The 19,729-nt window shown below is 39.1% G+C and overlaps 1 protein-coding gene across 2 annotated transcripts in view; it reads left to right on the top strand.

Moving 5' to 3' along the window:
- The window catches only part of LOC124619304 (gastrula zinc finger protein XlCGF57.1-like), a 226,718-nt gene that overhangs the window by 111,426 nt on the left and 95,563 nt on the right, over nt 1–19,729 (top strand). For both annotated transcript variants that reach the window (XM_047145599.1, XM_047145598.1), the window contains exon 9: nt 12,664–12,773. In XM_047145599.1, coding sequence (XP_047001555.1) covers nt 12,664–12,773 — 110 coding nt within the window. The remainder of the gene's footprint in view (nt 1–12,663; nt 12,774–19,729) is intronic.

The following is a 19,729-nucleotide window of genomic DNA, read 5'->3' as shown; positions in this document are numbered from 1 at the left end:
ACTCTAGTTAGAGTTACTACTTCAGTGCAGTGTTGTGCACCACAAATTTACACAAAAATTAGTTTCGCTTCAGTAAACACCTCATGCTACTAAATAACAAGAGTTATACATTCAATTTTATGTCTCACTGGACATTCTATTTCTGATTACAGCAAAGTAATCACATAAGACATCTGGTTGTACCACCAACTTGACATTCAGTTTAAAAGACAAAAAATAAATTGTACTTGTGTCTGCCACTGTAACTACCAAACAAAATATCTTTTCCCAAGTTCAGGCCTGCACTGCTGCTTATTAATCTACACCTTTGCAAAAATAATTAATTCCCCAGCTCATTGAAATACTCTGTACATCTATTTTACTTCCATTGTATTCACATTATAGAAGCCTTCTGGTTGTGTAGCAAAAGCAGCAGGATTTGCAAAAGCAGCAGGCTTCATTTCTTTGCGATGAATGTGATCTTTCTCACAGTTCTCTGTCTCCGTCGTACTCAAAATGGAATGAATAATTATTATTTCCATTACAGTCGTACTGCAAAATTGATAATTTATTATCAGTAAACTTTCTGGTTTTAATTTGCATGTCTGCAATCCACTATGCCTGCCATTTAATAGTCTGATAATATTACAATATATTGTCATCAATTGTACTTGAAAATTTTCTGTAGGACTGAAATTTGCCAGTCATGTGAGCTTTAATTGTGTACTTGTTAACAACACTGAGGGGTACCTTTCAGATGTATTTTGGTAATTTTCTGAGGTGTTTTTCCTCCTATATGCTGCTACAGCCATGCTCTTTGTATTTACTTGGTGTGTATCACATGGCATATCAACTGTCCAGCTTCCCTGGTCCACTTGCTGCCATTCATTCCCCCTCATGCTTCTGCAAAGATTGTTCTTGGTTAGTTTTTTTTTTTTATTGTATTGTATTGTATTGTATTGTATTTTTATTGATCCAGGCAATCATAGTATTGTACAGCTGTACATATGATATTGGATAGGTCAAGAGAGCTATTTACAGTAATTTTTACAAATTAGATGAAACATTATAAATAAACAAGTTTTACTACACATGTAGTTACAAAAACTTTCATATTACTTCTGATCAGAAAAATAACAGTTAAATATACCAATATTTTGCATCTCAGTCTGTCAGGGTGAAGCTGGTTAAAGTGACATTAAAATGGAACTTTACAGTATGGAGAAAAGTGTATACCTAAAACTCCACTCCAGGAAATAGAACCTACCATTAATGCTGCTTTAAGAAAATACAGTCAGTAACTAATACAAAATAACTTCAGTACCAAATGAAAAAGTGTTGCCTGTGAGGTCAGTTGTCTGCATTCAGATCAGTGGAACAGTTATTATAAAATGCCCATTATTTATTTAACAATATAGTGGAGATGCTGAGCCGCCATAGGCACAATAAAAAAATTCACACAATCGAAGCTTTCGGCCATTAAGGCCTTTGTCAGCAGTAGACATACATGCACACATGCACACACACACACTCATCCAAGCGCAACTTGCACACACATCTGCAGTCTCTGAGAGCTGAAACTACACTGCAAGCAGCAGCACCAGTGCATGATGGGAGTGGCGACTGGGTGGGGTAAGGAGAAGGCTGAGGCAGGGAGGGGGAGAGGTAGTATGGTGGGAGTGGTGGACAGTGAAGTGTTGCAGTTTAAACGGAGGGTAGGAGAGAAGGTGTGGAGGGGGGAGGGGGCAAGTAGAAGGAAGGAGAGAAATAAAAATAAAAGAAATTAAAAGACTGGGTGTGGTGGTGAAATGACGGCTGTGTAGTGCTGGAATGGGAACAGGGAGGGGGCTGGATGGGTGAGGACAGTGACTAACGAAGGTTGAGGCCAGGAGGGTTACGGGAACGTAGGATGTATTGCAGGGAAAGTTCCCACCTGCACAATTCAGAAAAGCTGGTGTTGGCGGGAAGGATCCATATGGCACAGGCTGTGAAGCAGTCATTGAGATGAGGGATATTATGTTTGGCAGCGTGTTCAGTTACGTGGTGGTCCACTTGTTTTTTGGCCACAGTTTGTCGGTGGCGATTCATGCGAACAGACAGCTTGTTGGTTGTCATGCCTACATAGAATGCAGCACAGTGGTTGCAGCTTAGCTTGTAGATCACATGACTGGTTTCACAGGTAGCCCTGCCTTTGATGTGATAGGTAATTTTAGTGACCGGACTGTAGTAGGTGGTGGTAGTAGGATGTATGGGACAGGTCTTGCATCTAGGTCTATTGCAGGGGTATGAGCCATGAGGTAAGGGTGGGAGCAGGGGTTGTGTAAGGATGGACGAGTATGTTACATTCCATCCTGGATTTTCCATTATTTATTTAAGTTAGATTCCTTGAAGTCTTTGTAGATAACTGATGCATTTTGTAAAGGTGATGGATTTCAATAATTGCAAGCTGATCAGTATGAGTATCTTTTATGAATATAAATGTGCATTGTTGAAATCCAAACAATGACATTGTCATCTTGGTAATCAACTGTACAAAAAAAGAAAACATATCATGAGACATTAAGGTCAATAATCTTACAAGTATGAGCGTGGTGCAACTATGTAGATAATTTTGATGTGTGTGCTGGATTTACCTACGACCAAAACTTAGAATTTTTTCTTAGATTAGTGAACTAAAGTTGGCTTTGACAGTGATCAAATCTCTAATGAAGCTTGCTTTGCAACTTTCTTATGCTCAGCCGAATAAACAGTTATACTGAACACTGCTGCACTGCAGACAGAAAACCAAATGGAATCTCTACATTATGTTGATGACTAGCGAATAGTAACTCTAAAACTGAACTCCATCCGAACAGGCCTTGGAAGGCCCAACAGTTCTGACTGGGCGCCATGTCATCCTCAGCCCACAGGCGACACTGGATGCGGATATGGAGGGGCATGTGGTCAGCACACCGCTCTCCCAGCCGTATGTCAGTTTACGAGACAGGAGCTGCTACTTCTCAATCAAGTAACTCCTCAGTTTGCCTCACAAGGGCTGACTGCACCCCGCTAGCCAATAGCGCTCGGCAGACTGGATGGTCACCCATCCAAGTGCTAGCCCAGCCCAACAGAGCTTAACTTCCATGATCTGTTGGGAACCGGTATTAGAATGGTAACTCACTTTTAGCAGAAAAATCCTGAATTGAAACAGCTTAGAAAAAAATTATCCAACCCACAGAATTAATTCACAAAACTAGGAGTGACAGAATGTATAAATTGCAAAAAACTGTTTGTATTACAAAAAAGGTTTTGTGGAATGCAAAGCAGATATACTACTTATGTATGATGTTGTGATGATACAGATCAGTAAGTTGATTACTGGAAGCAAGTGTAAAGAGCTTGAAACAGAAACCTTAACAGAAAAATTCAAGTAGGCCTGCACCAGATTACTGAGTAGATGGTGATTTATATTGAATTTGGCAGGATTGGGGTTCAGATCTTCGTCCAGTCATCCAAATCTAGGTGTTGTGGAGAATGAACACAGCTGATTTCATTCTCATACATCCTGCATCCAAGCTTGTGCTCCATGTTTAATGTCTTCAATGTTGACAGGGACTAATCTCCAGTCACCCATCCTTTTACGTAGAATGAATCTGAATGAAAAGAAAGTTTCATGCCTTAAATCAATATTCTGATTAAAAAAATAACATTTTTAATAACAGGTAACTGAAAATTTTGTGACTATATCTGAAAGAACATATCATTTCTGACCAAAAGAATTCTCATCTTTTCCCTTGTGTTGCAATTTAAGAACAGCTGACTACATGAAGTTGCAGGAGATGAACTGACATCAGCGAGGATATTATATGAGACGGAATTAATTTAGAAATGGAGAAACAATGTATCAAATCTAAGAAAACATTGATAGAATAATTTAATAAAAACTTAGGCAAGAAGATGATGAGATTTTGTGATGGGAAGACAGAGGAAATACTTTAACTGATGAAGTCCATGTTTATTCCTCAGATGGGAGTAATGATACAAGCAAAATGATAATTTGAGCGCAAAAGTAATGTCCTTGCCAATCAATATAATAAAGCTGCAGTCACATGACACTGACAGTGGCTATCAGATTCTGTCACCTAACATGGTCTGATTACATTCTCCAACAGCTTGGTTACAGTACACCCAATCTCCTTCATCAGTTTTTGGTGGGATCAAGCAGATTAGGTTTAGTTAGGACAGGTTAGCTTAGAATCTATTTTAACCTACTTGGGTGTGTGGAAGTAAGTGTGCGGAAGTAAGTGTTGCAAGTACTGTAAACTCTCTCCTGAAGTTATTCTAATAACCAGAGAGTTTTGTGAATACATGAGAGACATTCTATTACATATGTGAGATGATTCATGGATATTGAAAAGCAACATTACACTCTGCATAACTTCGAACAAATTCAGCAAAGCGCATTTATGTCAGTTAGTCTTCAATGACTGTCATTCAGCATATGGGTGAAAGACAAACATGCCTTTTAAAATAAGATACTCTGAACATCCAAAGCAGCGAAAAGTGGAAACACATTTGCAAACTACCTCATATAACAGAATCACCGCCCTGCTGGCATAAAAACACCAGAAAGGAATAGTAATAATTCTTAGATAGTGAACGTCAACCAACCACAACCTAAAAAAGATCCACTACAGTAACTTTAAGCATCAAAATTGACATACGCCATATTTCTCACTTAAAGACCTAACTTTTTGGGGATATAATGTGGGCTTAAAATTTTGGATACAGATATTACCTGTGTTGTGGATGACATGCTGCATTAGGTACAGACATGAGGCTGAAATGGCTAGACAGCCACAAAGCATACATAAAGTAATATGAGATAATGATTAATTAATTATTATTAAATTTTTAAGTTGTTCTAAACTTGTTTCCTATTATGCAGCAATTCCAGACTATAGATTCCAAGATGTATCAATGTTATTACATTTCTCAAATTTCTCACACTGTGTTTTGTGTGGGGATATGTCAAGCAATTTGATTGAAGAAAACAGACTGATTTGAATTTCTCTGTTTATCATCTGAAGTTTATATGTTTGGGCAGCGAGGTCAGCTGCACTGAGACAACATGCCTACTGACATACTGATTTGAAAAAATCGACCGATTTTGGTAGTCAGTGGACATCTCCAGTGTCAGTGTCAGTGTGTCAGTAGCCTATGAAAAACTATAGAGGAGCAGAAACACACAAATATCTTCCTTTTTTTTCTTTTGTGGTTAAATCTTTGTTGTAATTTATTTAGAATGTGGTGCTATAAACAATTATAAACAAAGAAATTGTAAGAAATCTGTTAAATAAATAAAAGGAAAAAAATGAAAGGTCAATGTTCATGTTTTCCAACTACTCAATTACTTTAGAGCTACACTGATGCAGGTTTTGTAGGTATATGTCATTGTTGGCACCATTTGCTACAGTCACAGTTTGAATAGTTTCACCATTCCCAATTGTAGAGAGTAGCGACTGTTCTGCCTGCCCTATGTGTGATTTGATTCAGTTTTCTCCAGGTGACTGAGGAAGACTGACGTCCAGAAGTTTGATAGTTGGTTCTTGACTTGCATGAAGCCTTGCTGCGCTGGAGGTGACCACTCCAACTTTGGGGCAGCCACAGGATTGAAAGCCTGGTTAATAGGCTAATGGTGATTGTCCAAGCCAACTGATTAATTTCAATCAGATTGAAGAATGTTATTGAATTACAACATGTCTGTGAAGAAAAAGCAACTGCTCAGATAATTAAAATATAAAAAAGACACTGATTTCACTAACACTGATTTCACTGAATATGTTAGACTCTATAAAATTACATTTACAAGAGTTGTCAAAGCAGCAAAAAACCTGGCAGATAACAGACATATAAGACAAAGGCTGTGTTCAAATGATTCAAATGGCTCTGAGCACTATGGGACTTAACTTCTGAGGTCATCAGTCCCCTAGAACTTAGAACTACTTAAACCTAACTAACCTAAGCACGTCACACACATCCATGCCCGAGGCAGGATTTGAACATGCGACCGTAGCGGTCGCGCGGTTCCAGATTGTAGCACAAAGGCTGTGTGGTCAGTCATTGAATAAGAGTTAGCATGTAAGGAAGATGTTTTAAACATTAACATTGAAGGAAATGCTATTGTAAGTCCAACTTAAATACCAAAATACTTCAGTGGATTTTTTATAAATGTAGCAAAGTCTGAAGTAAATGTAACAGATTTCGCAACAAACTGAATCCCTTTGTTATGTAAATTGAAGGTGGAGGGGAGAAAGGTAAGGAGAGGGAAGGAACTGTAGATTTCAGCTGCATTGGGACTTTATCCAAAATCAGTGGAAATGAGTGAAAACGTATGCCAGACTGGAATTCGGACCCAGGTTCTCCTGCTTACTACGCAGTTGCGTTAATCACTTCACCACCCGGGAACAGTGTTTATTGCAGTTACATGGACTACCTCAGCACACTTTTCAGCTGACCAACACTTCCACCAGCACCACCTATCTGCAGTCCCATCCATGTCTTCAATGGGTGCTACTTTGAGATTCTCACAAGTGATCGAATGCCATTGTGCATCCACACTTAAGATGGTAGATTCATTGCCCATTGAGGCAAATCAATTATATGAATGAATGTGTATGTTCTTTCAGATATGTCTGAAAGAACAAACACCACACATTCATATACATCCCTTTGGCCTTATTGAAAACAGTAAACACCATACAAAAATTTTGAAAAGGTTCTATGAAGGATGTAGAAACCCACCTTTCAAAAAGGGATCAAGAGAGGTAATGGGAAATTAACATCCCGTCTCATTTCTCCCAGACAATTCTAAAATAATATATTTGCCCAAATCAAAAATTTCATTGAAATTATTCTATTATTCTAAACAATAAGTTTACTTTTCAGCAAGGCAAAAACATCACAGATGCAGTGAACGGTTTCATTGAGAAAATGAGTACATCATTGGACAATGGCAGTAAGGTTGCAGGAATTTTCTGCAACCTCACAGAGGTGTTTGATTCCATAAACCATGCATTGCTTATTACAAATTTGAAAAGTGTTGCATTAAAGGCTTTGACCTACAATGGCTTAAATCCTACTCATCAAACAGAAACCAGAGAGTTAGCATTTATTTAAGTGGAGCACATTATTATTCTGACTGGGAAAAGGTATCTCATGGTGCTCCAAAAGGCTCCATACTAGGTACAGTCCTGTTTCTCTTCTTACAATTAAGTATCAGCTCCCTGTCAGTTCTGTTTAGATTATACTTGTTAAAAGAAAAACCAGCATTTGGAAAAAATTCCCAAATCTTTGATCAGTACTCTCAGCACTTTAGAAATTTTATTTGAGCTAAGCGTGTTAAATCTAAGTATATCTAAGACTCACATGATAAATTCAAAACCAAACAGTCAGAATGTGAGCAGATTAAGGCATATAAGAAGTTGACTCAGTCAAACTCTTAGGATTACATTTGGATACAAATTTGAGCTGACAGGCAACATTGAGTACCTAGAAAACAAATTGAGCAGCTTTGCATTAAATTAAAATGGAACATGTGAGTGCAGATGAGTTTAAGTCCACTTAAAAGAAAGTTATATGATGCTCTGACCCTGAAATGTCATTACTCAATGTGTAATGTTATTACTCATGGATGAATTCATGCAAGACAGACTGGAAATTTGAGTCGGATAAATGTTTTATACATCCAGAGAAATGTCATTTTAGTGTTTTTATTTATTTTAATACTATTGTTTATTAGCGTAAAAATTATTGGTAGCTGTATTATAAATTTTTGACATGTCTGCTGCACATGAACCAAATGGATTGCAAATGTATATCATTAGATAAATAAATCACAATTCCGCTGATTGTTTTGTATTCTTGTGTGTAATACAACAAGAGCATGTGTGGTGAAGTGATGTTGCTTAGCACTGGAAGCCACTAAATAGGTATTGGCAGAAGTGTACTAGATACAATGTGTATTGCCTGTCAAAGATGAACATTCACTAGGTGAATGAAGGAACTGTTGAGATATACAGCTTGACAGTACTCAGCTGATAAATAAACTAATGTCAGTGCTGTTGTTGTCAAAGTGTTTGTGTCACTTTTCCAAGAAGTTCTTGTTAACTTTTGAAAGAAATTTTGAGGCTCTTCACATTTGCAGTTGTTTTCTGAAGATTCAAGATTATACGCAGGTATTTTGGATTGATGGTGCATTGCAATACATTGTCTGTGAGTATTACCTACAGATGTTAATGTGCATGCCAGTTGCTCAGATGGAATACAACAACTTCTGTCTTCAGTGGGTTTTGTTTTAGTTTCCATCTCCTGAAGTAGGCATCAAATACACACAGGTTATCTGTCATTATTTCTTCTGCCTCTGAGAGGCTTATCTACTAGATCAGGCTGTTCCAGCTCACATGCCCAGTAGAAATCAGACAAAATCAGCCATGCCTTCTGTATACTCATTTTAAACTCACCAGCTGGTCTTATGGCATCATCTCTGAACTTCCCATCTCCATTCACTCAGAGACTAGATTTGCAAATCTCAGCCATTGCCCATTTACTCGTAAGCTGGTGGCTCGAGGCTTGTTGTGTACGACAAGTGGACCACCAGTGTGGAAACGAGAGTGAGTGCACAAGTTTGCAATTGTAACTGAGGACGTGTAACATTTCCGCTATATTAGCAGCCATTGGACATGACAATTATTATTTACAAATACAGTGACTGATTAGTTAGCAGTGGACACACACACACACACACACACACACACACACACACACACACACACACACACACTTTGGATGTCCCTCATAAGAGTAGCGTGATGCATTTCCTGTCAGATATTTAAGATATTTATGATTTTGTTTTTGCAAAGTGTAGCTGGTATCACCTCGTACAAATATTGATCAGCACATTTTTCATGCAATGTCCAGCATTGAAAGTAGGTGTTGGTTTGTTTCCCGTAACAAACAAATTCATTTTTGAAGTGAAATTTTATGTGCCTGTGCTATACCGGGTCCCAAATTAGCCCACTGTGATATTTGTTTTATTGATGTGAATTAGTAGGGACAGTAAAATGCAAAGAATAACCAGTATTCCAACAGCAACTGAGGGATGCTGCTGCATGGCAGTAGCAGTGAACAAGGACCAGGGTGGTGCTATCGCTGAGCTAAAACCTGATTCAGGTGAAAAAAAGAATACTTGGTGTGGTGTCACCGCCAGACACCACACTTGCTAGGTGGTAGTTTTAAATCGGCCGCGGTCCATTAGTACATGTCGGACCCGCGTGTCGCCACTGTGTGATCACAGATCGAGCGCCACCACAAGGCAGGTCTCGAGATACGGACTAGCACTCAGCCCAGTTGTACGGACGACGTAGCTAGCGACTACACTGACGAAGCCTCGCTCCTTTGCCGAGCAGATAGTTAGAATAGCCTTCAGCTAAGTCAATGGCTACGACCTAGCAAGGCGCCATTAGTAACATTGCATGTATCTAAAGAGTCTCACTTGTATCGCCACAATCTCCAGATGTACCAAAAGGATGGATTAAAGTTAAGTATTCCAGAAGCTACGTACTTTTCTTTATAGCATTTATTACGTATCCTGTTTCAGACCTCCCGCCATCCAGCTTTAGCATAGCGCGTGCCTTTCAGCTTCCTCTCATTGTGTCTAGGCTGTCTTGTCTAGACACAACACTTGGAAACAGGATTTTGGAAATTTCTGGTGTACACTCTTTCTTAGTTTTTTGAACTGCAGTACTTGTATGGTTAGCAAGATGTAGAATGAGCTACAATGTGAACATACACAGTGGTCACATACTGTTTATGTGTTGTGGAGGAAGGAGCTGGCTCAGACCTGTGACAACTGTCTCTGCACCCACATTGCTCATCTGACTCTATTCAAGTTCATGAAGTACAAGGCTGATTTAAACTAGCATTTTCATGTAGAAAAACTTAGTTAAATGTTGCTGATACTCTTGCTATATGTGTGTGTGGGGACCGGAAAAATTCACATTTTTTGATAACTGTGAAATAGATGCAAATTGTACGTCAAAATGCGAAAACCCAAAATTACTTAACAAATGCTGTTTCATAGTGAATTGTATCCAGATGAGCTATTTATAAGAGATAGTTTGAAATTGCTTTATTTTCTGCATACACTATGGAAAATGTAAGGAGTTACTGGCGTTATACATCATCAGTTGAAGCCCAATGTGGAAAGATAATGTGTGCGAGAACCTATTTGCAAAATAAAGTGTACAAACACAATGATGCATCAATGTGCTCAATGAGCTAGTGCCATGCCAGTTGTGGACTGTTGAATGGTCTTTTCAAGATACACATTGCGTAATGCAACATATTATTCAGCATTTTACTAGAAAGAAATGTGTAGGCGGGCTTTGTTGCCCCACATTGCATCTTCCCCTCTGGCAGTCTAAATTCTAGTACATTTACACTCATGGCCATTTGTGGCTATAGCCTAGTGCCCGTGCTCAAGCTGTAGCAATTCCAAAATAAAATCTATAACTTTTTTCGATGTCACTGAGATTCTTCCCCTAATATTAAAAACAATTTGCTGTACATTCGGTTCTACTCCTACGCTAAGTGCTTTTCCAGTTCCATCTGTAACATTGTCAAGCATAGGTTGTAGGGCTATGCCTGCCCATGAAAAGTCAAAGTTAGTAGTCTGCAGATTTTGTTATCTTCTAATTTGGCAGGAAAATACAAGTAATGCCCAGAAACACCTTATATCGGAGATGCATTCACTTAACTGGCAGTAAAATGCTGCTGCTTTTCAAGAGAACAATCATTTTTGAAAGCTTAAGTACAGCCAAACGAAGAAAACAAAGGCCATTTCAGAGAAAAAGTGTTGAAGTTTTTGCAAAAGCAAACATTCCAGTCAAAAAGTTCCCAGTCAGCACTTTTTCTAACATTCAGTTTCAAACAACTAATAATTTGTTTGTCTTCATTCATTGCTAATGTACAATTGGCAGTGATACTAACATTGTAAGCAGCAGTGATATCTCATAGGACAATGACAACAACTATTAACAGCAGCATCTCTTACATGTGTGACCTTAGTCTCACAGTTATAGGTGTGTGCTGTTTCACTCCCCCATATTTTTGAGATTGCTAGTAGTAGGGGTATACACCCTCCCTCTAGTTAGCATTCCACCAAACACAGCTCGCAGCTCTAGCTATGCTTTGCTGACTATAGTAGACAAAATGGTTCAAATGGCTCTGAGCACTATGAGACTTAACTTCTGAGGTCATCAGTCCCCTAGAACTTAGAACTACTTAAACCTAACTAACCTAAGGACATCACACACATCTATGCCCGAGGCAGGATTCGAACCTGCGACCATAGCGGTCACACGGTTCCAGACTGTAGCGCCTAGAACTGCTCAGCCACCCTGGCCGGCTATAGTAGACATGCAAATGTTAAAAGCTGCACAAAGTATCAGTTGAGGAATCATATACATTCTACTGCAGTCTGCCATCATGTCAATACTGTATGTTTTTGTAACTTGTAGGACTGTAAAGCATATGGAAGATTTGAAATACATTTTCCTTGTGTACCTGTAGATTTTTCATTCATTGATTTCCACATTCTTTTCTACAAATCTCATCATGAAGGAGGGAGCATTGTGGGCTGTGGAAATAGTCAAATTATACATTAACATGTGAAAGTGGCTACCGCAGTCCATTTCTGTAAGGTATATTATAAAACAATTACAATTGTATCCAACCCATTCACACTGTTAATTTCAAGAATCATTTCTTGATTGCTTTTTTTAGAATACTGTAAATCAGGATATTGCTTATATTAACCGAAAAAGTATATTTCAAAAAGCCACTGCTCTTTCTCTTGCATTGCTCAGCCCCTGATTTTATTTACTACTTTATACACTGCATTAATGTAACTTTACAAATTTTACAGCTGCTGTTATCTGCTTATGAGTACATACAGGAAAAGTTAAAACGTGTTTAATTTGAATATTAGTGTTAATTTGCTACATACTTCAGTCCAGATGTTCTGATAAATTATAGGAGTAATGACTAGTAAGATACTCCCTTACTTTATTTTGAAATATCTGGTGATTCCCAATTCTCTATATTTCTTTTTGTTTTTATATATTTCCATTTCAGCTGATGAATGAACAGTTAGTAATGTCAGAAAAACTAGGAAGTTTTGTATGTTTTTTTACTTTTTTATTGTTAGGCTCCCACATCCTTACCTCTCCCTTTATCATAAAGCATGACACAGAGAGTAGAACTAACTTAACATACTCATTTTACTGTTCGGTTTATTCAATCACTTGCTGTATCAGTGATTATAAGTGTTATAGAACAGTGAAATGATAATTGCTGGTAAATAGCTGCTGCAGTGGTCTGAGGTTCACCCACTTGTCCAATCGGATGTTTTTTGTTTTCCCATTGCTCTGCATGAATAGAATTTTAATTGTTGCAATTCTGTATAATTTGACTAATCAATTTAAAAGTGTTGCTGTACCAATATTTCTCGACAGCTGCGTAGTGTGTATGCCATAAACGTCACTGTCACTGTTTTTTGTGAAGAAAATTGTGAACTTTCCCTCCTGAAATAATGAATTTTCATACGGAAATTTTGAATTCAGAAAATGATTATTTTTGTTCAAGGTGAGAGACCATATCCTTGTGATTTCTGTCCAAAGAGATTTCCTTCAAGTGGTGCGATGAAGAAACATCGAAGGATGCACACTGGCGAGCGACCTTATGAATGCAAGGAGGTAAGTGAAAATGTATAATTAGCAATATTCGTATTTGAAATTACGAGTTTCTATGCTGTGAAAGATGGAACATGTTAGAAACAAATAAATTGATAAGAAAGTGCTGTTATTAACAGAAAAGTGGAAAACACACCTTGAAGACAAAGTTTAGAGTGAGATACAAAAAATGTGTTATAGGAGTAATAAGTCCCAGTATAATGTGTTGGTAGATATTTAAGTATTTGCATAATAATTGAGTGGCAGACAGTTTGCTGATAAAATGTGTACTATAAACCAGTCAAGTAAGAAGAAAAATACTTCAAATAGAATAAAAAATAAAAGATAAAGTTGCCATCAACACAAGGTTTGGTTCCAGCATCTCAGTGCTTCGGTAGACATTATCTTGTCGGAGGCGGTACACACTTGCCTTTCTCCAACCGTTGAACTAACTGAACCAGTCATTTATTATGGCATCCTACAATTCAGTCAGAACACTATACCACACCACAGCTGGATACAAAAGGCAAATGAAGAAAAAAGTTGAAAAGAATGTTGAGGGAAAGAGAGCAAATAATGAAAGCGACGAGGGATATTATATTTAATGGCATGAATCTTTCTTTTTAAAAATGCTGAAGTTTTGAATCAGGAAGCTTGAATGGGCACTGCAGTTGGTAACACACAGCCTGCCAAAGGTAAGGATCTGGATTTGAGTACTAATCTGGCTCAAAGCTTAACTGTGTCACTTACAAGTAGAGCAGGGCATTTTAAGCTAAGAGTAGGAGAATTCTTTCTTATAAAGAATTAATGGACATCAGAGACAGCTAAACAAAATAGATGAGAAAAAGACAATTGGGTGTGAAATGAAAAGGAAGCGAAAATAATTAGATAACTTTCAAAAGTGGAGCAAGAGCTGAAAGAAAGGTAAAAGGGGGAAAATGAAGCTTAAAAGATGGCAAAGCAGTAAGGGTATGAAACTAATATGGTTCTCATCTCCATAATCTGGAGGTAGTTATGCTGGAATTGGCATTAGTAAACCATTTGATATCTCTCTTCTTGATTGAATATGTTTCATCTACATGCAGGGTGAAATAAGGCATACTGTTCATCATGACAGACTAAATTATAACGGATGGCCATCTGAATGCCCTGAATATTGCTTATAAATCTTTGGACTGAACAGAGGAAACTCCAGGTAGGAATATCAACAATGTAGGAAAAGACAGATTGCTGCTTATCATAAAGAAGACACATTAAGTTGCAGAAGGTGTAATTAAAAGACACCTATACAAAGCTTTCAGCCACAGCCTTCATCAGTGAAACACACACACACAGCCACAGGCAAGTGAACGTCATGCACATATGAATGCTAGCTCCAGCATCTCGGGCTGGAATGCAACTATTGTGTGGGATGCAAACAACAATCTGGAGTGGTGGAGAGGAGCAAAAAAAGAGTGAAGCATGGAAAGACAGGCGGATGTGTTGGCAGAGAGTGGCAAATAAACAGGGTGGGAGATGAGAATGGGGAGGAGATGAAAGGACAGTGCGGCTGGAAACTGTTGGATGGAGGGTGTGGGGACAGTATGTTACCATAGGTTGAGGCCAGAATAATTCCGGGAGTGGAGAATGCACAGTAAGGATAACTCCCGTCTGCACAGTTCAGAAAAGCAAGTAGTGGAGGAAAGGATCGAGATGGCTTGGGTAGTGAAGCAGCCATTGAAATCAAGTGTGTTATGTTTAGTTGCATTTTGTGCTCTTTGCCACAGTTTGGTGCTGGCCGCTCATCCTCGTGGACAGCTGGTTGGTAGTCACACCTATATAAAAAGCTGTGCAGTGATTACAACAGAGCTGGTAAGTGACATTGCTGCTTTCACAGGTGGCATGGCCCCTGATGGAATAAGAAGTGCTGGGTAAGCAGATTGTGCAGGATTTGCACTTGTGTCTTGTGCCAAAAGGTTGGGAATAGGACTGGCCTAGGGATGGATTAGGATGTTGTGGAGGTTGGGTGGGTGATGGAACACCACTTTAAGAGTGGTGGGAAGTATCTCGGGTATGATGCCCCATACGATGATAGGTTATCAAAGCCCTGGCAATGGGTGTGGTTCAGTAGTTCCAGTCAGGAATGGTACTTGGTGATGAAGGGGACACTCCTTTGTGGCTGGTTCTTGGGGATGCTGGAAGGATTATGGGTGTGACAGGAAATGACATGCGAGATCTATTTGCAGATTAGGTCTGGGAGATAGTGCCTGTCTGTGAAGATTTTTGTGAAACCATCAGCATACTGAGGAAGGGTGATTTTGTCACTGCAGATATGCCATCCCTGTGTGGCCAGGCTGTATGGGAGGGATTTTTTCATGTGAAAGAGATGACAGCTATCAAAATACAGGTACTGTTCATGGATGGTGTGTTTACTGTGCACAGAGGTGCAGAAGGCACCATCAGAGAAGAAGAGGTCAACATCTAGGAAGGTGACACAGTGGTGAGGAGGACCACTTGAAGCGGATGGGAGAGAAGGTGTTGAGATTATGAACTACAGATTTTAGGGTGTCTTGGCCTTGAGTCCAGTTCATGAAGCTATCACCAATGAACCTTATCCAGACTTGGGGTTTGGTGTTTTTGGATGCTAGGAAGGTCTCCTCTAGAATGCCCATAAAATGGTTGGCATAGGAAGGTGCCATGCGGATGCCCATGGCTGTGCTGCAGACTTGTTTATATATCCTCCCTTCAAAGGAGAAGTCACAGGCCCTTCCCAGAATATCTCCCCTGAATCCATTTCCTTCCTCACCCCTAAGACACCCTGCACACCCACCTTCTACACGTTCCCCAAAATCCCAAACCCAACAATCCTAGATGCCCCATTGTGTCTGATTATTGTGCCCGCACTGAAAGAATTTTGATCCTCATTGACCAATACCTCCAACCAGTTGCCTGTAATCTAGCCTCCCATGCCAAAGACACTGCTTCCTTCACCGACTCTCCCCTATCCCCTCCCCTTTACCTCCTACGTCCCTACTTGTCACTATTGATGCCACCTCCCTAACTCCAACATCCCTCTTGCCCATGGTCTGACCTTCCTATCCTCCCAAACACCATACCCCTAGTCTGGTTCAGGTTCACTGATGATATTCCCATGATCTGGACTCGAGGCCAAGCCACACTTCCTTCTTTCCTTCAATAGCTCATCTTCTCTCCCATCCACTTCAAATGGTCCTGCTCAATCCAGTATGCCACCTTCCTAGGTGTTGATCTACTCCTCTCTGATGTCTCCATTCACACCTCTGTTCACATTAAACCCACCAACCACCAACAGTACCTGTATTTTGATGTCATACCTTTCACACCAAAAAAACCCTCCCATACAGCCTGGCCACGTGGGGACAGTGTATCTGCAGTGACAAAAATTCCCTTGCTTAGTATGCTGAGGATTTCATCAAGGCCCTCACAGACAGGCACTATCTCCCAGACCTAATCTGCAAACAGATCTCCCATGCTATTTCCCCTCACACCCCTAATCCTTCCACTGCCCCCAAGAACCAGCCACAAAGGAGTGTTCGCTTCATCATCCAGTACCACCCCGGACTGAAACAACTGAACCACATCCTTTGCCAGGGCTTTCATTACTTGTCATCGTGCCCTGAAATGAGGGACATCCTACCCAAGATACTTTTCACTCCTCCTAAAGTGGTATTCCATCACCCACCCAACCTCCACAACATCCTAGTTCATCCCTGTACTACTCCATATCCGAACTCCTTGTCACAAGGACCGTATCCCTGTGGAAGACCTAAGTGCAAAACCTGCACAGTCCACCCACCCAACACTTCCTATTCCAATCCTGTCACAGGTTTATCCTACCCTATCAGGGGCGGGCTGCCTGTTAAAGCAGCCAGGTCGTTTACCAGCTCTGCTGCAATCATCACACAGCTTTTTATTTAGGTATAACTACCAACCAGCTGTCCACCAGGATGAATGGCTACCACCAAACTGTGGTGGTGGTGGTGGTTAGTGTTTAACGTCCCGTCGACAACGAGGTCATTAGAGACGGTCCGAGAGGTCAACATGCAGCTGAACATAACACACTTCATTTCAATGGCTGCTTCACTACCTGAGCCCTCTGGATCCTTCCCTCAACTACCTGCTTTTTGAAAGTTATCTAGTGATTTTTGCTTCCCTTTTCATTTTACACCCAATTGTCCTTTTCTCATCTATTTTGTTTAGCTGTGTCTGATGTCCATTAATTCTTTAGGAGAGTGAATTATCCTACTCTGAGCTGAGTATGCACTGCACAACTTGTAAGTGACACAATTAAACTTTGTACCAGATTAGTATTCAAATGCAAATCCTTACCTTTGCCAGACTGTGCATTAGCAACTGCAGTATCCATTCAAGCTTCCCTGACGGATTCCCAACTTCATAATTTTTAAAAAGAAAGATCCATCCATCAAATATAAAATCCCTTGTGGCTTTGTGGCTTTAATTATTTGCTCTCTCTCTCTCTCTTCTCTTCTCTTCTCTTCTCTTCTCGTCTTTATGTTAAGCACCAATTTGTCTTTTCGTCCATTGTTGATATTTGGACTGAGCAGTCTCTCTTATAATCTTGAATAATTTTGTACTATGACTTTATAAATCAAATGGGATTGATTTTATATATTTTACTCAAAAGTGTTACAAAGTTACTGGTTTAATACGAAATTTGGTCAGGCCAGAGTGAGATTTTTTTCCCATCATACATTGATGGACAGTTATGCGAATATAATCATTAATTATGGTGATGGTGTAGTTATGGATAGCTTGCTCAAAAAAAAAAAATTCATTTGAATGAAGTAACAGTGGAACAGGGAACAGTTTAAAAAGAAGAAGCAGGAAATTATCAAAATAACGCCCCATTGTCTTGTGCCCTTAATGTTGCTGTTAAGATGCAAGAGAGCCAGATAATAAAATAAAAAAGGAAAGTCAAGCAAATAAAAAATTACACTTTTATTAATTATGGTGATGGTGTAGTTATGGATAGCTTGCTCAAAAAAAAAATTCATTTGAATGAAGTAACAGTGGAACAGGGAACAGTTTAAAAAGAAGAAGCAGGAAATTATCAAAATAACGCCCCATTGTCTTGTGCCCTTAATGTTGCTGTTAAGATGCAAGAGAGCCAGATAATAAAATAAAAAAGGAAAGTCAAGCAAATAAAAAATTACACTTGAATGATGCATAAAAAACGCAACTACCATGTTTACAGGAATTTCAAGCTACAAACACATTTGTGATCTATAGTTGACAAACTTTAACATTCTGGTCTCTATAAAATTAATATTTACATTTATTAATGAAAGATGTGGCTCTATACTTCTCACTACTATACAGGCAATACACTTCTAAATAGCAAAAGTGCTGTAATTGTTGTTTATAAGGAAACCAGTATGTAAGGATGATCGAATTCTTGTGTGGTGACCTGTTTGAAAAAGCTGAGTCAGCACCTCATCACAGTGAATGAGATATTGAGCTCAAGAAAATGGAAAAAGATTAGAATAATCTATCTCAGGTCCTGGCCTAGGATTTTGCTGTAAGAATCAGTAAAGCATGATATGTTACTGTAGAATAACAGCTGTTTATTATTAAATAATGCTAATTTTTTACCATTCAGTGCTCTTGTTGTCTGAATAATTGTTGACTTTGTAGGTATGCATTAACCAGCTTATTAAATAATTTGATTATAATTGTCTCTTTAACCTCCCTGTGCCATTTATTATGAAGTTGTAATCCCTTGTACAAAATGGCGTTTTGTGTAAATTTAACCTGGTTGATGTTGCATGATCTCCTGAACTCTGCTGTTTGTGGGGTAATTGCTGATATTCTTCTTGATATGCTTCTCAGATTGGTAAATGTACTCACATAGTGCTGCTGGAATCCCCAGCTGTTTAAAACAGATCTTTACAGAGAGGTCGATATCTGTTTGTAGTTGTTATTGTAACGGTTCTTTCCCGTAGTTTGAAGACTGTGTCCATATTTTGTGCATGGTACTATCAAAAAATGATTCCATTTAAAATGAATCCCATACATGAATAGTATGTAACTTTAAGGCATCATCTGAGACACACCGTTTACAGGATTCTAAGGGCATATCATGCTGATGACATTTTGTTTGCTAGTTAATGTGTTCATTCCACTTTATGTGACATCACTATCAGTTCCTAAAAATTCTGTATTTATTACACAATCTATGAAATTTTCATCCACATTTAATGTACAAAATTGTTTTCAGCCTTTAAGTAGGGGTCCATGATGCTTGTTTCATTTATGATAAATGTAAGTTTATCACATGGTGACCAATTATAAACATCCTTTAGGGTTTCATTTGCTTTCTATGTGGGAATGACCAGCAACAAACTGTCCATTCGCATGAATGGACACAGGCAGACAGTGTTTGTTGGTAATGAGGATCACCCTGTGGCTAAACATGCCTTGGTGCACGGCCAGCACATCTTGGCACAGTGTTATACCGTCCGGGTTATCTAGATACTTCCCACTAACACCAACCTGTCAGAACTCCAGAGATGGGAACTTGCCCTTCATAAACAATTTTGATGTACTTTGTTCTAGTAATAGTCTCACTGAAAGTGAAAACAATCGTAAGAAGAGTGTGCCGATAAACTATCGGAAAAAGGTTAGGTTTGATCTTCCAAAGCCACAACGTTCAGTTAACAGCAATGAAAGTGGCAGTGGTGTGATCCAGTCTGCTGTGAGTGAAACATCAACAAATCGTTTTCACATTTTCGCTGATAGTCATGGTAGAGGCATGGCTGATATAGTGAAAAGCAGTTTTAATGCTGCCGATGTTTGTGGAATTGTGAAGCCAGGTGCTAAACTTCAAGAAGTTGTAGCGGGGTGTGATCCTGAAAAAGTAAAAAACGAGTGTGTGATCTTAATAGGTGGCTCAAACAACGTTGTCTGCAATGAAGGGAATGATGCCATACAGTCGCTCAGGA

The sequence above is a fragment of the Schistocerca americana genome, chromosome 6, assembly GCF_021461395.2.
Source record: "Schistocerca americana isolate TAMUIC-IGC-003095 chromosome 6, iqSchAmer2.1, whole genome shotgun sequence".
NCBI classification, from domain to species: Eukaryota; Metazoa; Arthropoda; class Insecta; order Orthoptera; family Acrididae; genus Schistocerca; species Schistocerca americana.
Note: the sequence above shows the minus strand (reverse complement) of the source record. Positions and strands in the feature narration are given on the sequence as shown.